The sequence below is a fragment of the Gambusia affinis genome, linkage group LG13 (assembly GCF_019740435.1).
Source record: "Gambusia affinis linkage group LG13, SWU_Gaff_1.0, whole genome shotgun sequence".
Lineage (NCBI taxonomy): Eukaryota > Metazoa > Chordata > Actinopteri > Cyprinodontiformes > Poeciliidae > Gambusia > Gambusia affinis.
The window spans coordinates 25,018,861-25,044,123 of record NC_057880.1 but is presented as its reverse complement, the minus strand read 5'-3'; the positions used below and the strand labels follow the sequence as shown (position 1 = coordinate 25,044,123).

Here is a 25,263-nt window from a genome sequence, read left to right as displayed (position 1 = left end):
AAAATCAGAATTTTGAGATTAAAATTAGAATTCTGCAAAAAGTCCAAATTTGGAGCAAAAAGGTCAAAATTTTCAGATTAAAGTCATAATTCTTTTTTGTATGGATTATTAATTTTAAACAAGCTCCAATTTCCTGCTGAAAAGTAACTTAAGTTAGTTTTGTCTTGAATAATACAAGACATTTACACTGAATAGACCAGAAATCCTGAGTTAAATGTTGGCTTTTGTAGTGAAGGAGCATAAAAGAAGCTGCTGCATTCAACAGAAAGTTTAGTGGAAGGAAAAAAAAGTGTTGCAGAAAAGAGTTGTAATTTTAAAAAAAAACAAACCCTAATTTGACGCCTTCATTAAATCAACAGAATTAAACTCTTTACATGCATCACTCTGTAACTAATGAATCAATATAATTTACAAGTTTTATCTTAAATTACAGAAATAAGTTAACAGCTGATGTTAAGATGCCCTGGTAATGGCTGATCGGCGCAAACATTAAAGGGAGGAAGCAGCCTGAATGAAAAGCATCACATATAAAAGTTAAATATCTTCTGCTCCTCTTTGGCAAACGTTTTATTTTGTTAGTAATGTGTTAAAGGCAACGTAAAAGTAGAGAATTGCAACATAGGTCTTATGTTTTTTTGTTTTTTTTTCTGTAACAAGCGATTTGTGGGATTTAAACACGAAGATTATGGTTAGCAGCAACTAGAAAGTGTTTATTAGCCCCTTCTGTATCAAACATTCACGGGATTTCCAGCTGCAGACGCAAATCACAGCAGCTGGAACCAGAGAGGGAAGAACCTGTATGGAAGTCTGAGAGTGTCGATTTTCCCTCCCTTGCATCAAAATGAAAAAGGTTGCGGTCGTTGTGTCGTTCACAGTGTTTTTGTGGCGTCGCGTCAACAGAGACGAACGTGAGGCGTTGTTGAATGTGTATTTAGAGCAGCGAGTGGGCTCAATCTGTAGGAGGCACAGTAGAGTTCTGCAACAGAGCCGGAGCCATCAAGAGTCTTCGCTGGCGCGTTTGCGGGATTGGTCGCCCCTGGAGACGGAAAACAAATAACCAAAACAAAGAAAAAACCGTTAGTTTCAGATTTTTTCCTTCAAATTCTTTTTTTTCCTGTTTAAAATTTTCTTTTTCAGTTTCTACTTTCAAAGTTTTCACAAACATTGTGGCCTAAATGTAGTTCCGTAGAATGTGAGTTGTGATTTAACTGGTGACTAGGGTTGAAATATTTTTGTTTTTTCCATTGTAGTTTTGTGACTTTTTGTCTAATTCAGATAATTTTAATTCCTTTTTAGAGTGCAAACACACTGATGGCTAAATATTTTTTAGTTTTGATAAATTTTTTCATACTTTGACATTTTTTAATTCCGCACCTAAAAATGAAGTATTATGATTAAGTTTGGGTAACAAACACTTGGAAGAAGAGACTATTTAAAAAAAAAAAAAAGACATTTTTGTTGAATACATTTTTTCCAACTTTTGCGGTTGCCATTTTGTGGGCTAGCGTAATTGCCGCCGGTATGGAGTGCCGTAATTTGTTGACAGCTGATGAAAACTGCCGTTTCTATTTATTTCAATTCACAAAAATGTTTTTTTGTTAACTATAACAACCTTTCTGGTGACTGCATTTTGATTTTAATGATTTTTATTTTTGTGTTTTTATGAATCCTTTGAAATGCCATGTTGCTGAAATGTGCAACACAAATAACTTTTATTGATTTATCGATTGATTGGTGTGAAGTGGAGGGAAACTAGCCGTGGAAAGCCGTTCATGGAGAGCTCCATCTGCAGCTTCCGGTCGCGGTCGGCGTAATCGGGCAGCTGTGACTCCACGGCGGGGGGGTGGATCTGTGGGATGAAGCTGGAGAAGAGGGCCGGAGCGAGCTGGGCCCACTCTGAAACAGAAACAAAACATTTATCCATCAGAAAGACGTTAAAGTTATTGATCTCTTCCGTCAAAGACGTTGATTGGCCACCTGGTCGCAGGCTGTGGAGGCCTTTCACCACGCTGGCCATCGTCGACGGCTGCACTTGGAACGGCATGGAGTGAGCTTTAATGAGCAGAGCTGGAAAAAAAAAAACAAACTGGAAAATTAACAGGACGGCTGGAGCTTTAGGAAAGTATTCACACTTCCTTAGCTAAAAAAAACATTTATCTGTGATCCCTTTCCTAAAAAAATAATAATTTAATCTTCGTTATCGAGTAGGTTAAAATAATATTTTCGGAGGCTGGGATTTGTTTTGAACTGATGTCCAAAAAGTTTGGACACCCCTAATAATTGTTGGAGAACAAGCAGGATCATGAAAGCTATGGTATGGAAGTAAATTAGGGCCACATGGTTTTCTCCTTTATGTTAATGTAAAAATAAAAATAAAAGCTAATTTTGATTAAAAAAAAAATAAAAAAAATCAAAGCTACTTTTAAGATTCGACAGTTTTTTTCATTTTCACAGCCATATTTATTTTGCTTTTCACTTTCATTTTTTCCTCCACTTTCAGTATTTTTTTTCCAGTTTCCAAATTCTTTTAGTTTTCTTCATACTCTAATTTTTTAAAGACTTTATAGCCCCACATAAGACCCATAATATGGAACTTATGTCCCCATAAAAAACTACTTTGAAACTGAAAAGAAAAGTTCAAGAATTTCTTTTTGTTACAAATGACATTTTTCAGTTTCAAAATTCTTTCAATTTCCTTTTATTTATTTAAATTTCACAATTTTTCCCAGAAACTTTATGATCTCAATTTAGCTCCGTAGATGTCAATCATAATTTCAAACCTTCAACACTTTGGGCCTCTGCTCAAACAGGGCAAGACGTTTTTAAATCTTCCTTTTTTAGTTTCAAAATTATTTTTGAACAAACTTATGACTCTAATGTAGCTCCGTACAAAGGAACACAGCAGACCACACAACTTTGTTCTGTTCCATCACATAAAATCATCTAAAAATACATTAAAGTTTGTTTTAGTGTGACAGTGAAAAGTTTAAAGGTCCTGAAGACTTTTGCAATAATCCCGTTGACTCACGCATCAATTTGCTTAGATGTTCTTCTGCAACATGGTCTGCAAACAGCTTCATCAGATCCTCTTTCAGGTCTCGGTTCAGTTTTGACTCAATATAAAACTTGTTCTGAAAATGTTGAAGAAAAAAAACATTAAAATCAGCTTTAAAAAAGTTTCTCTTCTGTTACAGATAATACCTACCAAGTATATAAACACTGGAATGATACACTGAAGAGACGCCAAGTACTCAGTCAGAGCGATGTTGAAGTTTTCAATCAGGTTTTCAGTTGGGCTGGCCTGCCAATAGGCAACATATTTTAGTTTTATTTAGTTTTACCTGGTGGTTATTCGCTGGATTTGGGTTTTCTCACCTGTAGTTGTGTGGAAACCTGCTGCAGGTGAGCCGAAATCTTGGAGGTCAGGTCGCTGTAGAGCAGCTCAGAGTGCTGCTGGCAAACACACTTGTAAACGTAGCTGAGAAAACAAGTCAGAGGAAACAATCATGTCCCACATTTCAGTTGATCTAGAACAGGGGTCGGCAAGCCAACATGTTTAAAAAGCCATTTTGGACCAAAAACCAAATCTGTCTGCAGCCACAAAAAATTTAAAGCCTTTAATGAGGTTTATAATGAAGGCAAAACAAGCTTTAAGTGTTTATATTAGCCTATTACCAAAATGATTAAGTGTATACATAATTATCATTCATGATTAAATGTTTATTTTCCCTGCAGTGCGTCCCGGACCGAATGATGCACCATGTGACTCTGTTGTACGACGGTGCTTTAAGTTTAACTTCCGTTGCAATATTAATGTATTGTGTTCATTGCATTGATAAAATTAAAGAAATGCAATAAATAAATCTGATTTTATTGTCATTTTTATTATGAAGATCAACAAGGAAAGACATTTTTCCTTTTGGAACTCGGAAAATCTGCTCCCAAATGCAGTTTGCATAACTATGGCTCTTTGTAAATAATCACCTTTAAGTGTGTGATTGAAAAAAACAACAAAACGGAAAGTGCTTAACGTGCCGCTTATCTGGGCAACAAATGGAGAGCAATAAAACAGCAGCCTTTTGAAAAGGTAAAGTATATAAAATTAAATTAATACAGTTTCAGTTTGATTTCTGTGCAAATGCCAAGCCAGTCAGTGAAATGGTACAACATGGCAGCATCCTCTTCTTTTGACACGCAACCATCCTCAGACCAGAGCAACTAAACACAATAATATCACTAGTGTCATTCTAAATATACACTGACAAAAAAATCACTAATCAATTTATAAAAACAACCATTTTGTTACTAAATATATGTGTCTATATGACAGGCTTCTGTTCTTACGTGTTTAATGTGATTTCTGTTTATCACTGGACAGCTTCTCAACATCGGGTTTGTAAGACGTAACTTTAATCTTGATGCAGAAACTAATGCAGCACCTTCCCTGGAAATGCCTTTCCACATTTCCATATTTTTTAGACTATATGCCGTTACTTTTCTCCACACTTTGAACCATGCGGCTTTTATATGAACGTTTCCAGTTATTTAAAAAAATAATAAAATTGTAGGTGCAGCTTACAGTAAGCTGGAAAGTACAGTACTCTTTTTGCTATTTGACAACTTCTGGCCACAGAGCAAACATTCAGGTAATCCTTCCACATTGGCAATGAATGCAAGTCATTCAGTCCAAGAATTGCAGAATCTCTCCTCTCTTCCCCTGTGCTACCACACACCACCCGTCGGTTTGTTTACAACAGCCAGCTGAAAGAAATGTGGCTGAGACACAAATCTTCAAAATCTTCAAGGCAAATCTTCGTTGACGGAAATGTTGAAATTTAATATTTATTCTACACATTTTTATAGCATTGGACAACATTAAGAATGACTGTCATGTTTGTCCTCCGACAGAAACCATATTTAAACAGAAAATATATTTCCCATCTCCATCTTTTTCCATTTTCAAACATTTTTGAAAAAACTCCAGAGAGCCACTAGGGCGGCGCTAAAGAGCTGCGGGTTGCCACCCCTGATCTAGAAACAGCGTGGCGCCCCCTGGTGGTCAGAGCATGTTGATACGAGAAAATAAAAATAAAGAAATGTGCAATAATGTGGCTGCAGAAATGTTTAAATCTTTAAGTATTGCTTTGCAGGAGTGTCTTCTGGTTCAGTTCCAGCATTCTGTCTACCTGAGTTCACACATGTAATCAAATTGCTTAAAGAACCTGAGAACATGAGAAAATAAGCCAAAAATAGTACAAAAAATATCAACATTTTGCATTAAAGATAAAACCAAAAAGCATTTGTTTATAAATATGTTCCACCAGAAACTCCCAATTCTCTAAAAAGGAAAAAAAATCTATGTGTCTTTTTATAAACAAACATTGCCACCATTTTTCCTTAAAAATAACAATATCATACACACAAGATCGGTTTCAGAAATGTTTTCATCCACATGAACTGTTGGAATTTTTTTTAATGTACTCTCCAATCTAATAACTAATTTAATTAAACAAATAATTCATTGTTAATTTTTTAAACTAATAAATCAGTGAGCAGATGTGATCCTAGTTACCATGGCAGCAGAAGGAAACCAGAAAGCTTGGAAAAGATGATCACTTTATGTTGCATCTAACATTTTTGCAAGTAAATTTTAATTTAAAAAGTTGTAGTTTTGTCCTAATTTGTTTAATCCTCGGATTATAATCTGCATAAAATCAATGGCAGGTGCCAAATTTTGAACATCCTTGCTCTAGCATCTCATTGAAATAACTTTAAAACAATGAGACGTACATTTTTGTGTGGTTCTGTAATAGTTTTAAAGTTGCAGCATGAAACTTTGATCAATTTATTTATTTTTTACATATTTGTTGAAACTGATAGTATAACATGAGACAAATAATCTGTGAAAAGAAAACAAACTCCCCGTGCTAAATAGAAACAACCAATCAGAGCCAGGAGGCGGTTCTTGTTGTTCCTCAATCGTTTTTCTGTATTATCTTTCCCTGTGATGTGGCGCACTACATTAATAATACCTACATCTCCAGGTTTTATTTTGTTGACCAGATTGTTGTGCCCACAGTCGGGACCCACAAAATAATTCCCCCCTCCCCGGGGCCTCACGGTATGTTGGACCGGCCCTGGTATGCATCCAGTCTTACCCGTAGATCTGAGCGTAGGAGACCGAAATGTGGTCCGAGAGGTTCTGGATCAGCAGGCGGTCTATCGCCTCCTCCAGGTTGGGCCAGTGGTTTTTCCGGTAGTCTTCTACTGCCATCGCATTCAACACTGGGTCAAGGGAGAGAGAGGGGGTCAGTCACCTGAAAGCACCTCTTTAGCGGTAAAAACAGAACCTAGAACCGAGCTGCAGACGGACCGCTGCTCTTCGGGCCCTTACGAAACTTGGAAGTGGAGTCGAGTCTGAATTTGTCCTCGGTGCTAGCAGCCGAGCAGTCCGGCTCGCTAACTTCGCTGCTCTCGCTGCCTGTGTCCGAGTCCATGAACTTTGACCCGAGGGGACTACCGGACCACGGTTTCGCCTGCCGCTTCGCCGGTTCTCCCCCCGGTACCGTTGGACAGACGGGCTCAGGGGCTCCTACTCCATCCGGTACCTGGCTGCTAAGCACCGCCCTGACTTTACCACCGCAATAGTTGTGGTTGTGGTCGTCTTTAACCTCCGAGCTATCGTCCTCCATGGCCTCCATCTTGACGATAGCAATTGAGGGTCAGAACCGTGCAGAACTACTGATACATTCCGACAGAAACAAGCGAAGACAAGCAAAAACTCTCAGCCGTGCTCGGTGCTGTGCATCCCTCTTTCTGCTCTAAGCTCACATTTTACGACAGTTGGTATCGCAGGACAGCAGAGAGGATGATGGGAAATGTAGTTCCAACCTGTTGGGAGGCCCGTCCATTGTGAGTACCAATAAAAGTGACAAAAGGAAACAAGAATTAACTGTTTGTGAATCAAATTAAATCAGCATGTAACGCAGTGTTACTTACGAAGGACCTGCACCTTAAATTACCTCGCTAAATACAACAAAACACTAATAAAAATAAAATAAAAAAATTAGGAAAAACATAACTTGCTAGATAGATAAAAAATTCACTTTATACACACACACACACACACACACACACACACATAGTGAATAAAACTAATATATATATCCATTTGGTCAGAAGTAAAACAATTTTTTTTTTTATTAAATAAATATTAGATTTAATTATATATATTCTAAAACCTGATGAAGTGGGAGGTATAGAACTGGAGATTTGGTTGCAAGCACTTTAAAACAACAAATGATTTTAACACGACTGTGCCCATATTTGAGAATAAAATAGGCTTAATCATGTTTCGAATGTGAACGTTGTCGTGGCTTACTAATTGTGTTGCCCAGTTTGTTTTTGAGAATATAAAGTTATTTCTAGTATCTCCGCTGTACCTGAACGTGTTTTGGATTTTGAATTTAGTTTATTCTAACATTTCAGAGTTTTGAAATGACTACTTTTTTCCCAAGAAAATTCCCAAGAAAAAAAGTTTTTGGGCGAAAATGTACTCTTTTATCTACAATGTCCCTAATACGCCACGGTAAGACGCAGACACGTTACCTCCATATTTATTTACTTATACCGCTCAAAAGCATGAAGAATCAACATTCGTCAAAACTAAAAATCATATTCGATTGGATTTAACCATCAATTATTACATTTTTGTTTTTGTATGGTTTATGTAGACATTTTAAGACCATTATGAATAAAAATAAAAACTTGTATCTCCACAGAAATGTACAAAATTCGTCCAACCAACACGGACGCAAAACAGTTATTTAGCATTGATGTTAGCAGCTAGTTAGCATTGATGTTAGCAGCTAGATAGCTAGCCTGAACGGTCTCGATTCACATCTTGACTGCGACTCAAACGTTTACCTGACAGAAAATTCCCCAGAAAAAAGTAATTCATAGAATATACGAGATTAAATTGTTCCATCATGACAAAATGTAAGATCTGTAATTAAGATAATAACGGCCACTTTTTAAAAATTGAACTTGAGACATTCTAATGCCTTAATTTAAGATATATTAAGACTTAAGGATGCACGGATACCCTGTTTTAATTCAGTCACATTTTCTAATTAAGTTTTTATTTTTCATGCGGAGAAAAGATGCCTTCAATGAAAAAAAAAATTGCAAGAGCTTTCTGTTTGTTCTTTAGTCAGACCCCAGAGAAGAAACAGTTATGATATAAAAACATTTCTTAAAATCTGGTTTACAAAACGTCATCCTCCAAAAAAACCACATGTAATGTTTTGCTGTAGCCAATCTAACAGGATTTTAGTTCCCTTTCCCTCTAAAACAAAGAGGCAACAAAACCGGATGTCGTACAAGAAAGAAAAAAGTGCCGGTTTTCGATTAGAGTATATTTCTACAGCTTACAGCTCAATATAGCCAGACCTCTTCTCCATATAAAGCCTCTAGTACAACTTTATACAAATTAAAAACTACCATCTACCCGTTGATGAGTATGTCTCACTCCCAAATATAAAAATAAGAGGCTTGACCAGAAAAGTAGCTGCCCAATGAAGATTTTAAAGGACAGGACGTACAAAACCACAGATGAGTGTTCAGGTAATATGTTCTTTGGTTTGAAATTAAAGAGTACTGTTCCTTATTTCCATAATTTACTCAAAGAAAGGGGGAAAACTGAACTTTATATCGCATGCAGGTTAACAAATCAGCAAAAAATGTGCCTGAAACGTTTTAGAATCCAGTAATAAACAGGCAGCAGACTTCTAGTACATGCTTCCTAATCAGAAACAGTCATAATCAGAGCGATTCAGGAGAACAAAGCTCAACATTATGACCGCGAATCAGGGCCATTGTAGATGGGTTAAAAAAAAAACAACATAAAAAAGGAATATATTTTCACCAAAAAACTAAATTTTTTAGATTAATCTCAGGAGTTGTCTAGAAAGAACAAACATGGCCATTTCTGAGTTTAAAAAGTAAAAACATGGCTAGAAAAATGCTGAAATTTTTAGATTAATCCTTAAAATTACAAAAAAATAAATAAAACTTGGGCATTTCTGACTTTCAAAAAATTAAAATTTGCTAGAAACAAGTCATACATTTTGAAATTATTATAAATTTTTTTCTAGAAGCAACTTGGAAATTTTTAGAATTTGGACTAAAATTTCCTAAAGTAAAAAACTTTTAACTTTTGAAATTCCATTTTTTCAAGTTTTTTTTCATTAAAGTTTCTGAAATTAATCTGAAAGTTTCAGATTTCTTTTCTAGCGACTTTTCAACTTTCCAAGCTCAGAAATTGCCAAAATTAATCTCAAAAAAGTTTTTCAGGAAAATTGTCAACTTTTCAAACTCAGAAATCTTAAACTTTCTAGAAAAATTGTGGGATCTCAAAATTTCTTAGTTTTTTGTAACAATTTCCAAACTTTTAAAACACAGAAATTTTCAAGTTTCTTTGAGGAAACTCCCGAGATTCATATCAAAATTTCAGATCTCTTTAAAGCAATTTTTAAACTTTCCAAACTCAGAAACTGTTGAGTTGTTTTGTCAGAAATTCTGTCTTTTTTTCCCCCATCTACAGTGGCTTTAAAATGCCATCATAGAACAAAGTGTTGCAGGAACAGAGTGGGTGAATTTAAGAGAAAAAATGGATGCAATGAAACGAAACCAAGCAGCTCATGAAGCTTTCGACCAACCCGAACAAGAAGAGACCCGCTATGTTTACGCACACGTGTGTGATGTCATTTTAGCTTTATGAAAAAATAACAGTAAGTATGACAGCCAAAAATATAGAAACATATTTATGCGTCTTTTTTATATATATATACATATATATATATAAAAAACCCCAAGAAGACAGTTAGTGCTTTGTGAAATGTACGCCTAGAGATGTGTGGTCCTCTCAGAGTGTTCTGATGTGAAGTCTGTCTGCAGAGTGGGCGTGGCCTCTTCGTTTAGTGGTAACGTGTCTCTGTGGGTCGCCCCGTCGCCCGCCAGCCGGGGGCCGTCCTCGGCCTCGCTGCAGTCCTCCTCCGGCCCGTCCTGGCTGCACTCGGAGCCGTCGCTGTCGCTCCCGCAGGAGCTCGACGTCTCGTCCTCCTCGGAGTCGGAGTAGACCTCGGCGCCGTGGAAGATGTATCGATTCGGTGCTTGGAAAAGGTACTGACCGCCTGCAGAAAACCAACACAACGCTCAGAGTGACATTTAGAGATAATCTGGATTTTTTAAAGTAAATATTACAACTCTTCATGAATATTACCATCCAAGTGCCTAAAATATGCATCATATTACAGCATATTGATGATTAATCAGATGAATTCTGAAAATGTTTTATATATTCCCTTAAAACTACAAAATGTAACTTTTATAAAAAAATATTTTTACAAATTTGTTGAAACTGTCACCATGTTGTGACAGTTTAGTATAAGAAAATTATGAAAAAAAATCCAGCTCCTCTGCCTTCTTCCAGTTCTAATGTGAAACAGCCAATCAGAGCCAGGAGGCGGGTCTTAGCGCTGTCAATCACTCTGTCTGCAAGTTTCTCCTTTCCCTCTGTCATGAATGCTAAGGCTAGTTAGCATAATCGCTGACGGCAGCGGATAAATGTTTTTTTCTGTATCATTAAGATCTTTCTCTACCATCAGCACATTTATCAGGGATACACGAGAGTGATTGACAGCGCTAAGCCCCTCCTCCTGGCTGTAATTGGTTGTTTTTAGTGTGTTTCCTCAGACAGCAATAGTATCACAGGAAGGAGGTGGAGAAGATCGATCTTATCACAGATTTTCTGCCTCATAATTTTGTGTCAAACATTGTGACAGAAATAAAAAACATTTTTTAAATAAGAGCTACAAACTGCAGCTTTAAGTTTATTTTATAAATTAAAAATACACAAAAACGTGCAAATAAAAAAAGTCCTCTTTTTAAATAAAAACAACATTTATAGCCTAAAATGTAATAATACATCATTCCTTTAGTGAATGTTTGATCATAAAATAAAACAAAACCAAAAATATCTTCACGTAATACAAAGTAGGGCTGATCTGTTTATTATTTTTGCTTTAACTGATTAGATAGTTAAATATTCCTAATTTGAATTATTATAAATAGGATTTGAAGTAGGTGGAACTAAAATTACGACACATAAAGAGTTTTGGCTGAAACATTTACAGACAAATGTGTTTTTACAAAATTTTATTTCTTGGTGCAGGTTTGGCTTAATTACTACACTGATTTTATTTTATTTTTTAACCAAATGAGAGAATAATAGTCATTACATGAGCTACTTCTCAATGCAGCGCTGGTGAAAAGCCTGTTACAATAAATCAATTATTCGCATTATAAATTAAAACAATTTCCATTTGCATGATTTGTTTTTATGTTTTTCCAATCTTTCTAAAAAAATAGGATGACAAAAGTTTTCATTTTGGTACTTTGGTCTTAACTACCATTTGTTGTTTGCAGAAACTCCATAACTGATTTTATTTTATAATTTATTTTGGATATTTAAAATGGCCTCTGGTTCCAGTGTTAAATGTTCAGTCAAGGCAAAGTTTCAGAAAGAGCAGGACCTCCTTAAAGTGACAGAGACCCGATTTCAAGGCGTTGAAGTAAAATTTGAAATGTATAATATTTTGCAGAACAACTGAAGGTAACATAATTAATTGATTTTTCTATAAAATGGCAATATTTGTTAGTAAAATATAGCACCGCCCCTTTAAATGATCTTTGCTGCATCTAACTCACCTTCAAGGCGTTTGCTGATTGGACTCCTGCTGATCCGACTCATCCAGTATCGCTTTCGATTGTCCAGCACTGAGGTTTGGCTCTTCGCCTTGCCTGCCTCGTCTTTCGCCACGTCCTCTCTCTGAGGCTCCCGCGACTCGGCGTCGTCCGCACTTCGATTCGCCGCTTTCGAACAAGGCTCGCACGGTGTTTCAGTTTCCTTGACATTCTCGCTCTCCGTCTCTTCTGGAGGTTTTTCCGCCGGGTCAGTGGAAGCCTCGTCCGGCGGCGGCGGCTCTGCTAACCGCGGCGGTTTCTCTGTGATCTCGTTGAGGGTGAGAGTGTTGAAGCAGAGCTGCTCGAACTCTCCGCCCAGCCGATGGCAGAGTTCGTTGATGATGCCGTCGCAGTCGCCCAGCAGCTCAACGTCGAAGTTCAGATGAGGCAGCGGCTCCCTGTTGATCAGAACCTGAGGCACTTCATGAGGAATGGAGTCTGGACGAAGACGGGAAACGGAAAAACAAAAATTACGGTACCGAAAACCTTCAACGGACAACAGGAAGAAGATTCAGGTAAGACGTACTCGGGATGAGGGCAACCGGCCGGACTTTTAGAGACGACCCGATGACGATCAGAAGGTCGACCTCGTCTTTGTCCTGCTTCATGGCTCTGTGGAAAAGTTCTGGAAGATTCTCTCCAAAAAACACAATGTCAGGTTTCATGATGGCCAGAGGAATGTCCGAACACTGGGGGCAACGGGGGACGACCTGCAGGAAGACTTTGGTTATTCATTACGGTTAATTAAGAGTTTCCATGCTGGTTAAAGTTCCAGTATGTAACGATTATATAAAATATGTTTCCAATATAAAACTGTCACCATGTTGTAACATTACAACATGAGATAAGATACCAATCTCCTCCACCTCCTCCCTGACCTGCTATTACCAGCTAAAGAAACACACTAAAAACAACCAATCAGAGCCAGGAGGCGGGGCTTAGCACTGTCAATAAATCCTGTGTACTCACTGCTAAATGTGCTAATGGCAGAGTAACAACTTACCGTTACAGGAAAGCTGTTTATCCACCAACACTGGTAGCTATGCTAACTAGCATTCATAACATGATATGCGAGCTGCAGCGTAGCGTAGCGAAGCGCGGATTAAGACCCGCCTCCTGGCTCTGATTGGTGGTTTCTAGTTAGCACTGGGAGAAAACACAGGAGCTAATTTATTTTTCACATATCTGTCTCCAACATCACAACATAGTGACAACTTAAATAAATATGTAAAATATATGTATATTTTATTTTTTTTCCAAGACAAGTTCACAACAGATTTAGCTGATTTTTTTAAAGGGCTTTGAAAATGGAAGCTGTGAAAAGTGAGTCTGTGTAGGACTGTTGTGTCGTCACAGAAACAGTAGCTATGTTTTTGTTCAATTATCATGCAAAGCTTGAGTGAACTTTAAAAATGTCACAAAACAAACAAACAAACAAAATAATGAGGACATTACGCATGGGTGGGAGAAACAGGAAGTAAATGTTGAGTTTCGTGCCTCTAGTAAAACACAGACCAGCAGATTGGAAGGCCAAGCTTTAAATCACTACAGCCATGTGTAAAAAACTTGTTTTAAATGTTGCCGTTTACATCAAACTCTTTTAATGCAATGCTACAAAAAAATTTAGTTTAGATAGTAACAAAAAAATCATAGATGGAAACAACGTTTATGACAGCGGTGACCAAACTTTTTGCACTGCAGGCCAAAACTGGCAAGTTGAAAACATTTTTATGCCAAATTAAAAACAGAAAATGATTTTGTTGGGAATTATTTCCTGCTAATATTATAATAAAACAAGAGAAAGAAAACTATTATAGATGCCTAAAAAGCTGAACAGCTCCATAAGTTTATGGGTTGAATATTTTAATAATAATATTTAAATTTAATATTTTGTTCCTCTTGAAAATATTCCTCCGAACAAAAACAAGAACCGAGTAAACGAATGAGTAAGTAGTTGCTGAATGTTTGTTGTCCTACTTTCTATAATATTGAAAGCAAAAACAAAATAAAAATAAGACACTGCTAATGAAAGGAAAATGCTACCAATTTGTGACTGAAAAGCTCATTATCAAAAGTTTCTATCTCCATCAGCTTTATTTGCTACAGGAGTAAATTTGGGGTCACACAAAATCTATACAAACAACTACAATAATCTTTTAACTTCAACATTTTTAGCCTCTGTGGGCTCTAGTGACCCTTATTGGAAAGTAGGCTGACAGAAATGTCGCCGGGTCTGGGAATCGAACCCGCGACGGCCGCGTCGAGGACTCACGCCCATGAATTTACCTTTTAGTGTTAATTTTTACAGCTCACTTCTTCCAAACTGCATATAATTAACCAATTTTATCTTATTTACTTGTAATCTCTAAGGCGGCATTTTTGAAGAGACGTGAACCAGTTTTTAATCAATAAATACCTGATTGAGGATGTCAGCCCTTATCGCTTCACAATCCACTTTGTGCTTACAGACGAGACACGATGCTGTAGCAAATGATCCTGAAAGGACAAAAAGCAGTGTATTGTTTTTAAATCACCATATAGAAACGGATTATGGAGCAGGAAACAAAATAAAAACTCACCATGACACTGGATGATTCGCTGAACTCCGGCCACTTGCTCCAACGTATCAATGTTTTGAGTGTAATTGCGAAGCAGCTTCCCTTGTTTATCCAGCATGGATATAAATCTGTGACAGGGCGACGGCTGGAACTGACCGGGGAAGATCTCCTGCAAGAAAAGGAGCAAATTCAACATTAACAGAATATAAAAGCCCATATTTACCTTCCACTAGCTTCTAACATTTTAAAATTAAAACTGAATGAAAATTGTCAGCAATCATTTAACATTGTAATAAAAAGATGAGAAGGCATGAACAAACCTTAGCAAACTTGAAAAAGGGTCTAGGGTCTCTTCTAAAATATTCAATATCAAACATTGATTGAGGATCTGGAAGATCAGGAAAATCTACAGCAAGTCGCGCATAAATTCCATCTCTGGAGCGAAAATCTGGTATTCCACATGAAACGGACACCTAAAAACACACAAAATAGATATTTTTAATAATAACATCTTAAATTAGACATTTTTAAAATAAGTACAAATACATACACCAGCGCCAGTCAGGACAAGGATCCTTTTGCTTTCATGAAGCAGCTTCACCACATCTTCCAGGGTGTTGATATCCTTTCGTTTTCTTCTTTTTGGAGGCTCAGAGATGTTGATGATTATCTGCCATAACGTCATATCATCCAGGTCTGGAGGGAGGATGGTTTCAGGAAGCAGATCCCTCAGAATGGCCCGTGGATCCGTCTCTCTGATGTGCTGCTGGATGTAGCTGTATGAATCTGTTAACAGATGAAACATGACAGAAAAACAAGGGTTAATGTAATTTAGATTCGTAATAAACATAATAACTAGAACTTTGTGGTAGGAAGTGACAGTAAAATTCTCCAACTTACTTATTTGTGGTTGAGGAGTCCAGTCACTGGAGCTTGCATGTGAAGATCTGTCATCTTCCTCATCAATGTGCTCTGGTGTAACAGCAAGACCATTGCGAAGCAGATCGTTATGTCCAAGAAAATCTGAAAAGAGAGGGGGGGGAAGGCTGAAGCTGACTGGTCATAGTTCGATACAATGAAATAACTTAATCTATTACAAAATGGCTCTCCTACTGCTACAAAAAGGCGAATAAAGCAGAGGCGTATTAGAATATGCAGTAATACAGTGTTATTATTGATAAAAACTATTATAATCTTAAAATGTCCAAATTATGAGAATGAATTACAACACCTTTATGCAAAGGCAGTGCAGCAGGATGCCTTAAAAAAGGCGGATCTCAGATGAGTGGTGTACAGAATTTAGCGCTACACCGGCTAACTGACGCAAAGTTAGTATCCAAGTTTATTGCCATTGAAAAAAGTTGTCTAATTCACAAGCGCACCTGAAAGCTTTCTGTGCTTATTCAGAAAATCTAATAAAAATAATGAAAAGGGCAATATAATACTTAGAGAAGAAAATAAACACAATTTCGCTTTCATAAAAATCTAAGAAGCTAGCAGGTGATTTGATTGAGTTGGTAAGCCAACCAGCGTTGCCGTAGAAGGGACGTCCATCGCTCTACATACCGGCACCTTCCTCAGTTGCACCAAAGGCGGTGCTGTCGCCTAATTTCCCAGCTGGTTTGTGCGGCTCGGAGACCGGCAGACGCAGTCCATTGTTGTCCCCGCCTCGCAATGCCAGGGCCTGCTCCACCGCCATCATCACCGGCTTCGCTTCCTTCTTCTCCGCTGGCTCGGCACAATTCCCCGCCTCTTCCCGGCTCCCAATGGCCGGCGAAACGCAGGAGATTGTGTCCGTCTCTATGGCTCTAGGTCCGTGGTTAGTCACCGTATTGATTTTTGACCTTTTTGCGATAGGTTCGTCCATCTCAGAGGTGCCTGAATAAGCCGTTCCGAGAGCGTTCTCTCTGTCCGCCATCTTCAGCCCACAGACCCGCTGCGCAGCTCCTTCGTCTCGGACAGCTGGCGTCACGTGACTTGCTCTCCGCCAGTAAAAATGAGCGGAACGTCCCCATTGTGCGTCGGTGGCATTAAACCACAACAAATTGGTGCTGCGTTCAAATAGTCAAAGAAAAATACGTTAAAACCTTAAACAACTCGCTAAAACTGTGCTAAAATCGGATTGAAGCGCAAAATTCTAGCCTTCTGATGAGTGAATAGTGATTGAGTTATTATATTTTAATTGATTACAGTTGCCCGGACATGCACATTGGTGTTCTAAGCATAAAACTAATGACAAATACATATAGGCACCTTTAGCTCAGAGGTTTTACCGAAACTCTTGAATGCAACATACGTCACGCGTGAAAAGGACAGACACGTTTATTCAACTGAAGAGATTGGATTGACATGTTATCAGTTTAATGTCTCTTTAGTGTACTTTTTTTTTATCAGCAATGCTATAAAACGTTTGGGGAGAGATCGAGCTAGACCAGTCCTTGAAATAAACAGTTGTAATCTGACGCAGCTGCATCAGGTTGCGATAAAAGCGATAATAAACGTTTTTCTAAACAACTAAAATGGAGTCTATTTTGGGTCGTAAACCTGAAGACTTGGAGGATTACTACGGGTTGTTAGGTTGTGATGAACTGTCATCGGTAAGTTGCCAGTGGATGACTCTAGGCTCTGTCTATTTGCTGGAACATTACATCTTCGCATGACAAATCAAAACACGTTTCTTTAAATACTAATCCATAGAGTAGTGGATGGCTATTATTGATAAATAAATTATTTAAAGACTCAGTTCATTTTTGTTATTCAAAGTAAATTTATGTGAAACCTGTTGCTTCACGACATTGATCTTTAGCAAATCAAATAAACCTTTTACAGATCAAATACTGGATTTGAAAGACTCTGCTATAAGAAGAAAATAATTTAATCATGTTCTGAAGAGTTTGCTTTTTGTAGTTTTTAAACTAGAACTTGAATCGATCATCTTAGTATCTGATTACAGTCGTTGTGGATGGTGATGCTCTGTGCAGGAACATCTCTGGTAGCAGTCAGTTTTGCAACGAATCTGAAGAGGCTTCTGACCAGCGGCGCCGTATAGAGGGAGAAAGTTATGACAATTGTAAGAGCCCCTGACCAACAGGGGGCCCTCCACAATTTACTTATTTATTTATTGTACATAAGAATAAAAAAGGGGGCCCTGTCAATTACAAAATTAATTATATTGTATTTTCGAAGATTGTTTTTAGCAGTAAAAATTAAATGTTACCCCTCCCAGACCAAAAAACACACGTCCATATCTGACCTGAACCTCCTGGATCTGCATCAAATGGTTTGTTCCTGCTTAGAGCGCTTGATGGTGACGTGTTCAGCAGCAGTCAGTAAAAGACAAGAATGTGGCTGTTATTATAACACCAAGAAAAATAATAAATTCAGGTTTAAAAAAAAAAAAACACTGAGGGAGGGAGAGAGAAAAAGGCAAGAGTGTCAATTTATAACCCAGTTTTTCTCCAAGAGGTGAGTAGACTCTTGAATTATCAACCATTTAGCATAGTTAGCTTAGTTACAGACTACTGTTTGCCTCCATTTCACTAACATTTAATGAATTAAGGAAATTAATTACCATTTAACGTGTCCCTGTACCTTTTACCACTTAACAACAGATGAGTCAGTCAACAGCAGCTCTAGCCCACGTCCCTCCTGACCCGTCCTCTCCTAAATGAAATTAAAGTTGCAGTATGTAACTTTTTTAACACATATTTGTTAAAACTGTCATTATGTTGTGACAGTATAGTATAATCTGTGAAAAATCTATTTCCTTTGCTTTCTCAAAGTGCTAGAAACAACCAGTCAGTGGCAAGAGAGTTTTAGTGCTGTCAATCACCATCTCATGCGGCTGCTCATCCTTCCTCCCCCTCGCTCTATGCTATGCTCCAGCTACATAGCCTGCTGTAAATGCTTAGTCTAGTTAGCATAGCTACCAATGACGGCAGATAAATGATTTTCCTGTAATGATATGTTGTTTCTCCACCATTAGCACATTTAGCAGTGATTGAATGAAGTTGATTGACAGCACTAAGACCCTCCTCCTGGTTCTGATTGGTTGTTTTGGCTGGAACGTTGCATTACTTTAGGCAGTAACAGCAGTTCAGGGAGGAGATTGATTGTTTTCACAGATTATCTGTCTCATAACAGACTGTCACGACATGGTGACAGCTTTAACAAATACGGAGAAAACATATTTTTTATTAAAGTTATACACTGCAGCTAGAATAAAATGCAACTACATAGCATTTTTTGAGAAGTCTGGATTGCTTTATGTGTATTTTGCACGTTGCTTTTGACTGTTGCTCGTGGGGAGAGACATTTCAGTAATCTAAAACTAAAAGAAAAAATTTAAGCAACCTACTTGCATACTGTATGTGGACTGTTGCAGGTAAAATTCACGAGCAGTAAATATTGTGCTAGTTATCAGTATTGGACCAAAGAAAGCAAGACCTTTAACATTGTGATGCTTTTGATGGGTCAGATAGACTCAAGAAATTGTAACAGCAGCTGCATGGGGGGCAGGGAGGGGCAATTAAAATTTTTGTCATGGGACCCAAGATTCCTGGCAGCGGCCCTGCCTCTGACTGAAGACTGTTGCTGTGTGATGGTCTGATGATGCTAGCAACTCAATTTCCAGGCATCAGAGAGAATATTATTGAAATGTATCTGAAGTATTTTTCTGTTTTGTGTATGTTTTCTTAAAGACTGAGCAGATTCTGAATGAATACAAGATCAGAGCCTTAGCATGTCACCCAGATAAACACCAGGACAACCCAACAGCAGGTGAATCTCAGATTAACTTCTCTCCAACTGAAGACATCTGTTAATTTAATGGGTTTTTTCTTGCGATTGTAGGAGATAGACCAGCGTTCTGCAACGTTTGCCTTCCATAGAGCCACTTTTCCACTCAGTCCAGCTAAATAAAACGAGTTTAAAGACACAAACATTCCCTTGTTTATCCAGGTTCTTTGAAAATAAACATCTTAGAATTTTTGACAAGTTATCAACTGCAGTAAAAATGTTGTGATTTTTAAAGAACCACCATTTTATTCCTATTTTTAGGTTTTCATATAAAGAGAAAACATAAACCCTTTTTAGAAAGATGATGGGTACATTTTCATATGGAGTTTTTGAATTCAAAAATACTCTATTAATCCCAAAGGGAAATTAAATAATAATAAATAATTATAATTTTATATTTGTATACAGTTTCCAGCTTAATAACAAGAAAAATGGATATAAATAAAAAAATATGGTACTTTTTGTGTCATTCTGTTGTGGAAATAAAATGAAATTATTCCATGAAAAACTGAAAAATAGCTAAAACTTGCATTTATCACATCTATTTATAAACCTTTGTCATTTTAGTCAAAGTTTTTAAGGGCCTCCAGAAAATAGCATAGGACAAGAGGCTGCATTCTAGATCCAGAACACTCTGGATTATTATTAATATGTCTTAGACATAATTATTCTAAGTATTTGCTTTCTTCTGGTCAGTGGCTGATTTCCAAAAGCTGCTAGAAGCCAAAGAAGTTCTGTGTGACGAAGCCAAACGGAGAAACTACGACCTGTGGAGAAGAAGCGGGATTAGTATTCCCTTCCAGGAATGGCGGGCTCTGAATGATTCGGTAAAAACGGTACGAAGCATCTTCAATCTCTCTAGGTTTCCAGGTTTGGCTGCAGCTGCAGTTAACTAACTGACGCAGTTTTTGTGTGTTTGCAGTCGATGCATTGGGCTGTTAGAACCAAGAAGGAACCGATGCTGGAGTCCTGCAAACCGGAAGATCTGGCTGCTTCACAGAACGACGAAACATCTGAGAATCCTTCAAAAGAAGCAGCATTATGTAAGTAAATAACAGCAGGTATTTAAAAAAAAAAATGTAATAAATATATCCAAACTTGTCTGCTAGTCCAGTAAAATACATAGAAAATGAATTATCTTGGCTGGCAACTTGTTTGACGAGTGTTCTGGTTATATGGACTTTGAATTCAGGTCAATTCCACAAAAAATGTTAAGACCAGGTTAAATTTTTTTAAAACTTAGACAATAAAGTCAAAATATTGCAAAAATACACTCATATACAGTCGTAATTACATTTTAAATAATGTGAGAATAAAGTCGTACTCCAATGTGAAAATCAACAAAAACTAAAAGTGAGAAATGTTGAGCATTTTGTGAAGTTAAGCTTTGGTATCAGTTTTACAGATCAGGAAATACTCCATCTTCTAACACATTAGAATAAAATAATTATCAATAGCATGACTTGGAAATAATTTTGTAAACTACTGATCCTTTTTAGATCTTTATAACTCTATCAAAGCTTTTTGTTCCTCATTAAAACAACTTTTTTACACAATTTTTAGAGGTTCTGGTAAAATTACATCTTTGTTCCTCCAATATTATTACTTTATTTTTGTAATTAAACAAAAAATGATCATGTCATGACACTAATATTCCGCCATATAATCCATAGGATGGATGACTGAAATAAAAGCCATTTTTTGAAAGTGTTTCTGTCATTTCTTTATTTAGTTTTTAGAAAAGAATGAAAAAAAATCTGAGATTTATTTTTAAGTCAAACTCATGTTGTCTTCAAAGAATAAATGTGGATGGTGATATTTAAGATATGCACACCGCACCTTTAAGATTTTAATTTGAAAACAATGAGTACTTTTCTTTCCATTTCACAGTTAGATGCTACCAGACAAAATCCCAATAAAATACACAAATATGGAAAGATGAAGGGATATTTATCTTAATTTTCACTTCATTGCCTACCTTAAAATAATCTTTTATTATTTTTTTTCCAATTAGGCGATTTTTATCATCAGCGTTTCCGTTGGGCCTCCGACTCTCCATCATGTCTGCTGCAGAAGTTCAGAAATTATGAAATATAAATTAATTACCATTAAATGCTGGCTCTCATTACTCTCTTTAAGTATTTGCTTCCTGCTGTTTTCAGACGTTCAGCTGCTAAAGCTTCTACCTTCTTATGAATATTTAGTTTGTGTCTATGCTATAAATAAATATGTGGATGTAAATGTTTAAATATGACATGCTCCATATTTTATCTGATAAAATCAAAATGTAAATGATTTTTAATATTTTGTGTAACTTTTGCTGTTATTGCTCTGAATGTAATACATTTGATAAGTTCTGTTTGCTTTTTTTCCGTATTTGTCTCGTCTTTTCAATTAAACAGAGGAATTTCAGCTTTTTGTGCCACTGACTCCTGTTCAAAATGGTTTTGCTTTTCAAATAAACTACAGTTTCAATGTGATTTATTATTTTTTCATTCTCTGGTGTGAATTTGATGTTAAATATTCATGTTTCAGGATTAGACATCTCTCTATTTGGGTTCAGACCAGAGTTACAGCTGCTGCTGATCTACATCAATTGAGCGCAAGATAATTTGCATATATGTAATTAAAAGAGAGTAAACTCATATTTTGTTTAAATCTTTGCTTAACAGAATTAATGGTGATACCAATTTTTTATACAACACACACCACCTGCAAATACTAACAAATAATTTGTTGATAGTGATGTTTTTTCTACCAATAAAATACAGATTTAAAGAGGGGTGTATTATGCCAGCTAATATTTTTGTGCTTTATTTTCATGCAATGTTGTTGCCTTGATTCTTTCTGGCATATTTGAGGAATCTTTAGGTCTCCTATGTTTGTTTGCATTGTTAAAAGACTGTTTTAAAAATGCTAGCTTTAGCTATTTTATGTGTTTTCATGCAATGTGTTCACAATATTTCCCCAAAGGATAACCCTAAAAGGATAAAACAGGAATTTCTGTTTTATTAGCTTTTTTTCATCAATAGTTTATAAATCACCTCATTGCCATTAAAGTTCAAGAGTGCATTGAAGAAAATGTATTAAAACCTAAAAACAAAAGCAAAGTTGCTACTTTATAATTTAAAAATCTAAAACAAAGGTAAATATAAATGTAAAAATAAATAACTGATTTTTTTCTTCTTTCTTAGATTCTCAACAAGACTTTACTATTCATAATTTCACACTTAGCATCTTTTTATTTATTAGGTGAACACTTAATAAACATGAACGGTTAATATTAAGAGTATTAAGAAATATTAAATGTTTCACCTTTAATAGTTAATATTTAGTTTTTTAAATCCTTGCTCCGTCTGATTAACAACAATTTCTTCAATGTTTACTTATCAAAGTAAAATTTTTGGGTATCTGACCCACCTCTGGGTGTAAATCAGTGGTGCTTCTAAAGAAATCATACTAAGCCACCCCTAAAGGCCAGATCCTAGAATCGCCCCTGGATTAATATAAAAATGTCTTGAGCTTTTTGTCGGAAATTTTTCTGTTTACAATGATAAGATAGGTTTCAACCGATAAAAGTAAGAAAAAGGAAAATAATTGGTTGTTGTTATCCATCAGACGGCAGCAGTACGCGATGACGTCACCTTGATGAAGGCTAAATGTCCGATGAGAGCAGGCAACGTTCGCCGGGTGCGGTGGCGCGCGCCTGTAATCCAAGCTACCGGGAGGCTGAGGCTGGCGGATCGTTTGAGCTCAGGAGCTCTGAGCTGCAGTGCACTATGCCGATCGGGTGTCCGCACTAAGTTCGGTATCGATATGGTGCTCCTGGGGGAGCCCGGGACCACCAGGTCGTCTAAGGAGGGGTGCACCGGCCCAGGTCGGGAACGGAGCAGGTCAAAGCCCCCGTGCCGCTCAGTAGTGGGATCGCGCCTGTGAATAGACGCTGTAGCGCAGCCTGAGTAATACAGCGAGACTCAGTCTTTTTACTACATCCACACCTCGTGTTTTTTTAACACCGCATCACTAACTATTACCCAAGTAGTAGTTAAAGCGTCTAGCGGAGCAACAAGAACCTCACGTTTTCTACTAAAACCATTACAGCTGCTTGGTCCCACAGCGCCCCCAACTGGACAGCAACGCAAATAACCACCGGTCACAATTCCACGTCAATACAACCGAACTGCTTTTCTGTTAAAAAATGTCCTTACAAAAATAATCGTTGTTGAGAAATCTGTAAAAGAACATAAAGCAAACGTCCGTTAAAAACTAGGTTAATATTTAGTTAGTATTAATCTGAAATGAATATTATTAATAGTAGTCTAATCATTAGACTACTATTTATCGGTGTGTAAATGTGAGCGCCTCTGTGAGTGCGAATGGGTGAATGTGACTCTAGTGAAAAGCGCGTTGAGTGGCCAAAATGATTGGAAAAGCGTTATACAAGTTCGGCCCATTTACCATTTATTAAAGGTATAAAGATTAAACTTTCAGTATTTCTTAATATCCTTAATATCACAGGTGGACAGAGTACTCAAGTACGATCAGTACTACTTCAACATATTTTTACTCAAGTAAAAGTTAATAGTAGCCATCCAAGAATTTACTCAAGTAAGAGTAAAAAGAATTTGGTAAAAAGTATTCAGGTAGTGACATTATTATAACTTAAACAAACTGAAACCTAATAAGTTTGTGCGGTTCAACGGGAAAACGACGCAGAAAAACCGCTTATGTTTCTGAAAATACAATATGACTGCAATGTAACAAAGATTGTTTTTAAACAAAGATGTCACACTCTGATCAAATTTCAAACCCAAAAAATGTTAACAATTCTCAGCATAAATTCATCATATAATTCGCTGAGTATAAAATTATTTGTCAACTTTTTTCCACTATAAACCAATTTACCGAATGGAGTCGTAAGTAGTGATGGTGAGATGAAGCCTCATGAGGCATTGAACCACTTGAGCCAACTGGTTCGAGAAAGGGTTCATTTCTTGAGGCTTCATGTGCACACGAAACCACCTACTGGCCAGGTGTATAATCACAACCAGCTGTATCTTAACACGTGTGATGAATTGAATTTTTGTCTATTATGGCTCTTGGGAATGACTTCACAAAAGGTGAAGAAAAAAAGAGACAAAGAGAGAGAGAAAGAGATGTATAGAGATAGAGATAGAGAGAAATATATATACAAAACAATCCTTTCCTGTCCCACAGCTATCTTAAAAATCCTAATATAAAAATTAAGAACTTTAAAACTAACTAACCAATCCTATTTATAATAGTGAGATTATTAGTAAAAAGCTCAAATTAAATAAATAACCCAATTATAAGTCCTGAAATAATAAAGTCTAAAAACATTAAATATTAATCCCAGAAAAAATAAATAAAGGGGGAAGGGGGAAAAATTCATTTAGATCAATACCTTGCTTATTCCAGAGCAAATCTGCTTATGATGTGTGATGATGGTATTGGAGTTCAAGGTAACTCAAGTTAAATCAAGTGGTGAAAACTCACGTATCCTTAATATTAGAATTAAAATTAAAATTAAAAATAGGATAGCTGTGGGACAGGATAGGATTTTCTCTTTTCCTTTCTCTGTGTCTCCCTCTCTCTGTATATATATTTTTTTCTCTCTATCTCTATATATCTTTCTCTCTCTTTTTCTGTCTGTATGTATCTATCTCTTTCTCTCTGTAAATATCTATTTTTATTTTTCTGTTTCTCTCTATCTCTAGATCTATATATCTTTCTCTCTCTCTTTGCCTGTGTCTTTTTCTCTCCCTTTCTGTATCTGTGTCTCTCTGTCTCTGTTTCTCTCTCTCTCTCTCTATCTCTCTCTCAGAGGACGAGGAGTTGTGGACGACTTGCGGCGGCCCGTGCTTTCCTATGACTTCCTAGTGAAACTGCCCTATTGGGTGGGGGAAGTTGTAGTGTTTATTTATTTATTCTCCCTACCTGTCTCAAACTAAATAACCACAATCCAAACTATCAAAACTCTATCCACTCTCTCAACTGACCGCAACTCGACTACAACAACCCACATTTTGAATGGAGCCTGTGGGGTTTATAAACCCCGCGCCAAAATCTGAGCCACTTCCCG

General features: G+C 36.9%; 3 protein-coding genes across 5 annotated transcripts; 1 reads left to right on the top strand and 2 right to left on the bottom strand.

Moving 5' to 3' along the window:
- Window positions 1-683: 683 nt before the first annotated feature.
- cacul1 (CDK2 associated cullin domain 1) lies at window positions 684-6,891 on the bottom strand. Of its 2 annotated transcripts, none has more exons than XM_044135970.1 (8): window positions 6,374-6,891; window positions 6,159-6,285; window positions 3,376-3,478; window positions 3,206-3,301; window positions 3,029-3,131; window positions 1,978-2,067; window positions 1,758-1,896; window positions 684-1,036 (listed from the first exon to the last, which is right to left on the bottom strand). In XM_044135970.1, the coding sequence occupies exons 1-8, from the start codon at window positions 6,699-6,701 to the stop codon at window positions 997-999; spliced, it is 1,026 nt and encodes a 341-aa protein (XP_043991905.1). In that variant the 5' UTR covers window positions 6,702-6,891; the 3' UTR covers window positions 684-996. The 2 variants fall into 2 exon arrangements, with proteins under 2 accessions (XP_043991905.1, XP_043991906.1); XM_044135971.1 differs by having other exon boundaries at window positions 6,395-6,888.
- A 1,303-nt stretch (window positions 6,892-8,194) lies between these two features.
- On the bottom strand, window positions 8,195-16,407 carry sirt1 (sirtuin 1). Its single transcript, XM_044135960.1, has 9 exons — window positions 15,930-16,407; window positions 15,264-15,386; window positions 14,914-15,149; window positions 14,684-14,836; window positions 14,385-14,532; window positions 14,222-14,301; window positions 12,332-12,515; window positions 11,770-12,243; window positions 8,195-10,193 (listed from the first exon to the last, which is right to left on the bottom strand). The coding sequence occupies exons 1-9, from the start codon at window positions 16,279-16,281 to the stop codon at window positions 9,907-9,909; spliced, it is 2,037 nt and encodes a 678-aa protein (XP_043991895.1). The 5' UTR covers window positions 16,282-16,407; the 3' UTR covers window positions 8,195-9,906.
- A 265-nt stretch (window positions 16,408-16,672) lies between these two features.
- On the top strand, window positions 16,673-21,640 carry dnajc12 (DnaJ (Hsp40) homolog, subfamily C, member 12). 2 transcript variants are annotated; one of them, XM_044135961.1, is made up of 5 exons: window positions 16,673-16,960; window positions 19,064-19,142; window positions 19,857-19,996; window positions 20,083-20,203; window positions 21,175-21,640. In XM_044135961.1, exons 1-5 carry the CDS (start codon window positions 16,883-16,885, stop codon window positions 21,255-21,257), a joined length of 501 nt encoding a protein of 166 aa, XP_043991896.1. In that variant the 5' UTR covers window positions 16,673-16,882; the 3' UTR covers window positions 21,258-21,640. The 2 variants fall into 2 exon arrangements, with proteins under 2 accessions (XP_043991896.1, XP_043991897.1); XM_044135962.1 differs by lacking the exon at window positions 16,673-16,960 and adding an exon at window positions 17,133-17,433.
- Window positions 21,641-25,263: the final 3,623 nt, after the last annotated feature.

Bases quoted from the DNA above. Each gene is read 5' to 3' on its own strand.
- cacul1 (XM_044135970.1), bottom strand. From the start codon at position 6,701: ATGGAGGCCATGGAGGACGATAGCTCGGAGGTTAAAGACGACCACAAC. The intron at 6,286-6,373 runs GTCCGTCTGCAG...CCCTTGACCCAG, and splicing joins TAAGGGCCCGAAGAGCAGCG to TGTTGAATGCGATGGCAGTA. The intron at 1,037-1,757 runs GCTAGTTTCCCT...TTCCGTCTCCAG, and splicing joins TCCATGAACGGCTTTCCACG to GGGCGACCAATCCCGCAAAC.
- sirt1 (XM_044135960.1), bottom strand. From the start codon at position 16,281: ATGGCGGACAGAGAGAACGCTCTCGGAACGGCTTATTCAGGCACCTCT. The intron at 14,533-14,683 runs GTTTGTTCATGC...CTTTTCTTGCAG, and splicing joins CCTTTTTCAAGTTTGCTAAG to GAGATCTTCCCCGGTCAGTT. The intron at 10,194-11,769 runs GTGAGTTAGATG...GGTTTTCTGCAG, and splicing joins AATCAGCAAACGCCTTGAAG to GCGGTCAGTACCTTTTCCAA.
- dnajc12 (XM_044135961.1), top strand. From the start codon at position 16,883: ATGGAGTCTATTTTGGGTCGTAAACCTGAAGACTTGGAGGATTACTAC. The intron at 16,961-19,063 runs GTAAGTTGCCAG...GTTTTCTTAAAG, and splicing joins GTTGTGATGAACTGTCATCG to ACTGAGCAGATTCTGAATGA. The intron at 19,997-20,082 runs GTACGAAGCATC...GTGTGTTTGCAG, and splicing joins TGAATGATTCGGTAAAAACG to TCGATGCATTGGGCTGTTAG.